Here is an 8,154-nt window from a genome sequence, read left to right on the forward strand (position 1 = left end):
GAGACATCTGGTGTCCCTGGTCCCCGTCCACCAAATTCGGTCACACCTCCAATCGCTGTGACAAACCCGAAATGTCCCCACCATTTCCAAAACGTCCCCTGAGGGCGCCCCACAGTCTGATGGCATCCAGCCCCCGTACACCAGGACGGCTTCATCTTGGGACTCTCACTCCGTTCTGACCAGCCCGGCCTCCTGCTGTCCCCCAAAACTTCAGGCCTCGGTGTCTTGTGCTCCTCTCCCCAGAAGCTTCTTCTTTGTGGTCTCAGCTTCCGGGTCACGTCCCCCAGCCCAGCCTCGCTCAGAGCCTCCCTGTCTCTGTGTAGGTGGGTCTTTTTGGTCTATTGTTTTCTCCTTTGCTGGCTGTCACCCCGCTGGACTGGTCGCTTACGAAACAGGCACAAGGTAGCTGTGGTCACCACTGAGGTTCCAGTACCCAACGCAAGGGACCTCAGTGACCGTGTGTTGAGTGACCAAGGGGCCCAATGGAGATCGTTGGTGGAGGAAGAATTCCTGGAGGTGGCATGGGCAGGAGGCAAGGTTTTTGCGTGGTCCCAAAGGTCGGGAAGGACTGGGGACAATGTGCGGGGCCAAGACAGGGCGTTCTGAGTGAGACTGTGCCCTGCCATGGTCCTCTGTTGCTTCTAAGATCAACTCCCTGTGAATCCGGAGCCGGACCTGCATGCAAATCCCAACTCTGCCATTTCCCTACTGTGTGACCTTGAGTACATTCCTTAACCTCTCTGAGCCTCATACCCTTCTCCATAAAATAGAAATGATGGTGCCCACCTCCTTGAGAGATGATGGGGTTCAAAGAGATTGTGTGGATAAAACATCGAACATGGTAGGATGCACTTGATAAATATTTGTTGAATAAGTGGCTCCTAGTTCAGGGTGTGATGAAAAGTTAGGTTTTCATCCAAAAGAGGGAGGAGGAGCTCTAGCTTTGGAGTCCCACAGATCTGGGGTAGGGCCCCAGCTTTGCCACTGGCATGCTATGTGACTCTGGGCCAATGAAGTTCCCTCTCTGAGCTTCCAGTGCTCACCTATAAAACGGGGGTCATAACTGTGTTTTCCACATGGAGTTTTGGGGAGGATTAAATCAGATCGTGAAGGTAATCGTGCAGCACGGCATCCAGCTCGGAGGAAGGGGCTGTTATTATTATTTGGAGCGGCTCTGGGGTGTAGGGAGAGAGCAGGCCCCTGGCCTTGCAGTGCGGGAGGATGGGGGCGCAGGCATTCGCCCATGTGGAGCCTTATTGAATGGATAGGGAAACTGAGGCCCAGGGAGGGGAAGGGCCTTTCCAGAGGTCACAGAGCACAGTGGAGGCAGAGCAGGGCCAAGTGACAAGGGCCATGACGTCCTTCCAGGTCTCCGTGGGAGATTAAAGTCAGTTGGGGATCATGGGTAGGGAGTGGGCCCTTTAAATCCTAAGCTCCACCTTTGCTTAGAAGGGTCTTTGGGGAGTATAAAAGGGGGGCTGCAGCTCCTCTCTGCTCCAGAAAAGCGTCTGCTGCTCCTGCCTGCTGGTCCCCAGCCCCAGCCTCTCTCCAGCCACCCAGCACCAACCCCACCTGGGTGCCATGCAGCTGCCACCCTTCGACATGTGGAAGGACTATTTCAACCTGAGCCAAGTGGTGTTGGCACTGATCCAGAGTCGGGGGCAAAGGCCAGAGGCCCAAGGGACTGGGGAGTCAAGACCGGAGCCCCCGCTGGGGCAGGATCAGGGGCTGGGAGGGCCGGGGGCCGGCAGGGGCCTGGCCACCTTGTGCAACTTCTGCAAGCACAACGGGGAGTCACGCCACGTCTACTCCTCACACCAGCTGAAGACCCCGGAGGGCGTGGTGGTGTGTCCCATCCTCCGGCACTACGTGTGTCCGCTGTGCGGGGCCACCGGCGGCCAGGCCCACACGCTCAAGTACTGCCCGCTCAACGGTGGCCAGCAGTCGCTCTACCGTCGCACTGGGCGCAATTCGGCCGGCCGCAAGGTCAAGCGCTGAGGACCGTGGGGTGCCCACCCCCCATTCCTCCAACCCCACTAGTTCGGTCCCCACCAAGTCCCTCCCCCCCCACCCCCCCCCCCCCCCCCCCCCCCCCGGACTCACTCAGCACTTTGGAACCTCTGTTCGCCAGAACTCTGTCCTCGCTGGATCCGGAAACAATCGAGGCTGCTGGGGAGCCAGGCCAGCACTGCCCCCCCGGGATCTCTCAGCCCTTGGGGCTCCGTCCTGGGGGTGTCTGTGGATTCTCGGAGCAGCAGGACCCTGCACTTGCATGGCACAGCCCCGTGGCTCCTTCTGGGCCACAGCCTGGATCTTCAGTCCTTTGGGGGGCCTGCTGGTGAGCCAGCCCTGCCTGCTCTGACTTCTCAGCCCCCGGATTCCATTCCACATGGAATTCTTGGATCCTTGGACCTCGGGGACCCCATGGTGCTCTCCCAGGCCAGCCCTCAGAATTTGGAGAGAGTGAACAAGGCTGGCATGGACCCACCAGCCCAAGACCTTCACGATGGGATTCAGCCTCCAGACCCGCCTGTCCACCTTCTTCAGCCACCTGTAGACCCCTGGTGTCATCGTGGAACCGGCTGGATCGGCTAGACAGTTGCTCCCTGCTCTCAGCAGCCCACCCTTCAGGAGCTGGGGGAGGGCGGGGGCGCAGGGCAGGGGCACCAGGTCTGCACAGGCTTCTCCGGGGGTGGGGTAACCGACACCCTTCCACTCCCCCTGGTTGTTATCCCGTTTCCCGGCGCTCCTGCCCCCCAACCGCAAATCACTCCCCCAGCGAGAGGGCTGGGCGTCTCTTGCCACCTCCCCCCCCCCCCCCCAATCACCATCGTTTGCTAAAGGGGCGTTTTATTTCTCCCGGGTTTTTTTTTTTTTTTTTCCGTACTCCAACGGGTTTAGTGCCCGGATGGAAAGAATGGCACCTGCCTGGATTTTATTTTAAGGGGCCAAGAAGAGCCCCGGTCAGATTTTAAGTTGTTCGGTTTTTGGCTCAGGGCTGGGGGCCCGGGGGCTGAGCTCTGGGGAATAAAGAGCGTTTTTGGTTGTCTTTGAAACCGCCCTGTCTGTTTCTGTCTTCGGGCTGAACCCGCCCCCCCTCCGAGGCTGGGGGAGGGAGCCAGGTCCCGCGGGGCCCCAAAACCTGGGAAGCGGCAGGCGGGGCAGGAAGGGGTCCTGGGTCCCTCTCACGACCTGACCCCATACATCCTCCGGACACAGGTCACCTGTGGACTGGTCCCCAAGGCCCAGCCTCCACCTTGACCTCGGATTCCCTTTCTGCATCCTTCCTCGGGCTCTGTCCAGGGGCGCGCCCATCCCGCCATGGTAGACCACAAGTCTTCCGGGAGCGGCTTATGGTGGTTCTTTTGTGCACCAGGACCCCACTGGGGAGGCGATAAAAAATCGCTGCCCCTGAGAAACGCACGTATGCACAAAATATTGCATATGGTATCAAGGCTTCTTGCATTTCATTGTTCCAGAAATATTTATGGAGCCAGGCAGTGTTCTAGGTACTGCAGGGCACAGCGGTCAGCAGAGCAGACAAGAGCCCTGCCCTCAGGGAGCTGACAATCAATCAATATATAATATAACGTCAGGTGGGCCATAAGTGCTAGGAAGGAAGAGAAGGGAGGGTAAGGGATGGGAGTGAAGGAGAGGCTGTTTTATACAAGGTGGTCAGGGAAGGCCTTTCTGTGGAGGTGACACTGGGGCAGGGTCCAAATGAACTGAGGAAAGCAGAGAACATCCGGGGAAAGAGCATTCCAGGCAGAGGAGACAGCCCGTTCAAAGGCCCTGGGGTGGGATGGAATCTGGTGCATTCAATCCGATAAGCTAGAGGCCGGCTGAGGAAGAGACATGATCAGAGAGGCTAAGAGGTGGGCAGAGAGTCCAGAATCTCGCAGACCCCACTGGGAATTTGACCTTCATGGTGCATTCTCAGACTCTGAAATCCACCATGGCCTCCCCCAACCCGTGTGCTAGTCGCACAGAGAACCAAAGACTCCCGTTAATTTTTTTTTTTTCCAGGAAGATTAGCCTTGAGCTAACATCTGCTGCCAATCCTCCTCTTTTTGCTGAGGAAGACTGGCCCTGAGCTAACATCTGTGCCCATCTTCCTCTACTTTATATGTGGGATGCCTGCCACAGCATGGCTTGCCAAGCGGTGCGTAGGTCCACACCCGGGATCCGAACCAGCAAACCCGAGGCTGCCAAAGTGGAACATGTGAACTTAACCACTGCGCCACCCGGCTGGCCCCAGAACCCCGGTTCCTTAACTCTTCCTCTGCTCACAGGTCCTTATCCAAAAACACAGCTCTACCCATAATAGAGACCCCCAAGTTAAACCAAACAATAGGAAAAAGGGACGCCCCAACGCCAGAGCCCCTGTGATGTTGAGCCCAGCACAGGGGTGCTCTGGAGGAAGAGGGTGCTGCATTGGGCAGGAAGCTGATGGCCTCTCAAATGGGGGAGATAGGGGACAGTTTGATAGTTTCATAAAGGGACCGACTCTGGCAAAGTGCGGGCAGCAGTTCTAGAAACCAACAAGGGGTGGTCTCCTCAGGATTCAGGGGAATCAGGACGGCTGGAGGGGGCGCCCTTGAGACCTGGAGAAGGGAGCGGGGAAGATGCTGAGGTCGGTCTGGGGTATGGAGGACGCGAAGTGCCTGGAGACACCCGAGGGGAAGCATCCAAGAGGCTGCTGGACACCTGGGTCTGGGGCTCCGAGGAGTGGGCTGGAGACAGACAATCAGTGGTTGTCAAGTTCCATTTTTCTTTTTTAATGAACTAAGCCATTTCTTCAACAGATGATTATGCAGCAGTGTAGCTGATGGGAGCTGAGGACACTAAAGGAGCCGAAGGAACAATGTCCCCTGACCTCGATGTCCTCCAGCGCCTCACACCTGCAGATCCCAGACGCCTCTGCCGAGGGCTGCCTCCCTTCAGCCTTCTCATGAGCTCCAGACCCGCCTTAGACCAACGCCCCACTCAGCCCACACTCTTCACGGAGACGCAGCATCCTGGCTGCCTCCCCGGGATGCCCAAGGGAAGGGAGCTGTCTAGGTGACACCCAGGTGTCTGGCCCAGGTCCCAGTTGGGTATATGGGGTCCGTTAGGATATGGCAAGTGTAAGCCACTCAGTGGGTGTTATGGGTCAAATGGTGTCCCCCAAAAAGATATACTGAAGTACTAACGCCCAGCACTTCCGAATGTGGTCCTAGCTGGAAATAGGGTCATGGCAGATGTAACTAGCTAAGATGAGGTCATCCAGGAGGGGGTGGGCCCTTATTCCATGACTGTGTCCTTGTAAGAAGAGGGGAAGACAGCTCTGTGAAGACAGAGGCAGAGACTGGGGTGATGGTACCACAAGCTAAGGAACGCCTGGGGCCACCAGAAGCTGGAAGAGGCAAGGAAGGACCCTCCCGTAGAGCCTTCAGATGGACTGTGGCCCTGCCAACAGCCTGAAGGCAGGTTTCTACCTTCCAGAGCTGTGAGAGAAGGTAGTTCTGTTGTTTGAAGCCACCCCGTTTATGGTACTTGGTTGTGGCCGCCTTCAGAAATAAATACACTCGGCCCAGAGGGGAGGCATCCAGAATATGGTCGGAGCCAGGGGATTCCAGGCTGAGAGGGGAGTTGGGTCTGAATCAGATCCGGAGCTCGTGAGAAGGCTGGAGACAGGGAGCCACTGGCAGAGGTGAGGTGTAGGGAGCTCTGCAGGTGTGGGTACACCGAGGCAGGAGGAGGCACGAGGGCTGGGCACACTCCAGCCCCACCCCCATCCCCTGTGGGACCTCCCACGAACACAGAGACAAGGGAGCCAGGTGGATGGAGACACAGGGCAGCGTCCTGGGCTCAGGGCAGGCCCACAGGGGGCAGAGTGGGCCCGGCCTGCTCAGGGGCCTGGTGAGCCCGCTCTGAGCCTTCTAGAACAGAGCAGAGGACGACACATCGGCCGCACTCCACGCAGAGGAGGGAATGCTGGAGAATGACCTCCTCCCTCAGCACCACTTTGGGCATAGACGGGGAGGGGCAGTTCCACAGCCACTTGGAACCAGGGAAGGAAAATCAGGTCTGTTATAGATCAACCTAGAACCCCCCAGACTTCCGGTTATGCCCTGAAATGTACAAGCCTAAGGCTGACCCCTGACCCTCACGTCCCCACCGCGGTCACAGGTGCCTACCATTTCATGGGGCTCGGAAACTGAATTTGTGCGCCTGCGGGGTCCAGGGTCCTGGTGAGTTGCAACTATAGGCTAAAGCTGATTTCCAATGCTGACAGAATCCGGGCCATTCTGGAGAATCGTATACAAAGGAGGGGAAAGGTAACTCCACGAACTAAAGGCTTCTTATTTTTAATCCATATTGAGCATGTTGAGAGACCACTTTCCGGTTTATTTTTCTGTGTCTCTTTTTATGCATCTTTCAATTTGTCTCCTTCCTTCCTTCCTTTATCCTTTCTTTCTTCCTTCTCCCCTCTTTCCTCCCTCCCTCCGTCCCCCTCTTTCAGTCATTCTGATGAATGCAAGCCTTTCTCCCAGACTCCACTCTCACCCCGTACCACTGCCTATGAAATACCCACTGGATGTCTCATCGTGTCCACAATGGAAATTGCACGCCCATCAGAAATCCTGTCAGCTCAACCCTCAAAATACATCCAGAGTCTGACCATCTCTCCCCGGCCCACCACTGCCTGATCTCCATCCCCACCTCTCACCAGGACTATTGCAGCCACCTCTTCGCTGGTCGCCCTGCCTCTGCTCTTGACCACCTAGGGTATGTTTTCAAACTCCGACAAAAGGGATCCCATTAAAACACAAGTCAGCTCATGTCCCTCCTCGGCTCAGAGCCCTCCTGTGTCAGAGTAGAAGCCAAAGTTGTTGTGGCCTCTCTCTGATCTCTTCTCCCAGCCTCTCCTCACGTGTTCCTTGAACTTCTAGGAGCATTGATGCCTCAGGACCTTTGCACTTACCCTTCCCCCTACTCAGATTGCTCTCAGTCCAGATACTCATGTGGCTCACTCTCTCACCTCCTACAGTTCTTTGCTTAAATGTCACCTTCTCTCTGAGGCCTTCCCATCCCCACACTCCTGACCTTACTTACCCTGCTCTACTTCTCTTTCCTCCTCAACACTTACTGCCATTGAACACGCTTTGTGACTTATTTATTGATTACCTCTATGGTTGTGATGGTCAATTTGATGTGTTAACTTGGTGAGGCTATGGTCCCCAGTCACTCAAACACTAATCCCACTGTTGCTATTAAAGTATTTTGTAGATGCCATTAAAGTCTGTAATTAGTTGACTTGAAGTAAGGAAGATTATCCCAGATAAATTTGGTGGGCCTGATCTAATCAGTTGAAAGTTTGAAAGAACAGAGCTGAGAATTCCTCTCCTGGATCTGGTTCCTTTCACTTTTTACTGCAACCCACAATGAGAAATTCATTTTACAGCATGATTCAACAGGCACACACACACACACACACTTTAAACAAAAGTTTCACAAAATAATAATCTTAGTAATACTAATAGGGCAATTAGTAGACATCAGAAATTGCTCAAATACTTTATACATATTGACCCAGTTAGTACTCATAACATACCAATGAGGTAGAGACGAGGGTTAATTCCCATTTTAGAGAGGAAAACTAAGGCCCAGAGAGGTTAAGCAACCTGTCCAAGGTTACGCAACAAGTAACTGGAAGAATTTGAACCCAGACAGGCTGGCTCCAGAGCTGAGCTGTTTCCACTATCCTGTGGTCTGTCTCAACCACCTCTGAAAATACATAACTGGGACAGACGTTGCTCAAGGCAATACTTACCTTACTACATGCAACGCATATTTTCCTCTTCTGTTTTATTTTGTTTGTTTTCTGCTGGTTGCAACCCACTAAATATTTTTCTGGACCCATGAATGGGTAAGGACCCACAGTTTGGAAAGCCGTCCCTAATTCACCCCCACCCCAAAGGGTTTGCCCTCTGACCTCATGCCTCCTCCTGCCTCGATGCACCCACACCTGCAGAGCTCCCTATGCCTCACCTCTGCCGATGGCTCCCTGTCTCCAGCCTTCTCACGAACTCCGGATCTGACTCAGACCCAACTCCCCTCTCAGCCCAGACTGTCCTGGCGCCAACCATATTCTGGATGCCTCCCCTCAGG

General features: G+C 55.1%; 1 protein-coding gene across 1 annotated transcript; it reads left to right on the forward strand.

Moving 5' to 3' along the window:
- The first annotated feature begins 1,581 nt into the window (after positions 1-1,581).
- On the forward strand, positions 1,582-1,998 carry NANOS2 (nanos C2HC-type zinc finger 2). Its single transcript, XM_046681411.1, has one exon. It carries the CDS (start codon positions 1,582-1,584, stop codon positions 1,996-1,998), a length of 417 nt encoding a protein of 138 aa, XP_046537367.1.
- Positions 1,999-8,154: the final 6,156 nt, after the last annotated feature.

This window comes from Equus quagga, chromosome 13 (genome assembly GCF_021613505.1).
Source record: "Equus quagga isolate Etosha38 chromosome 13, UCLA_HA_Equagga_1.0, whole genome shotgun sequence".
NCBI lineage: Eukaryota > Metazoa > Chordata > Mammalia > Perissodactyla > Equidae > Equus > Equus quagga.

Coding starts and splice junctions, on each gene's coding strand:
- NANOS2 (XM_046681411.1), top strand. CDS start 1,582: ATGCAGCTGCCACCCTTCGACATGTGGAAGGACTATTTCAACCTGAGC.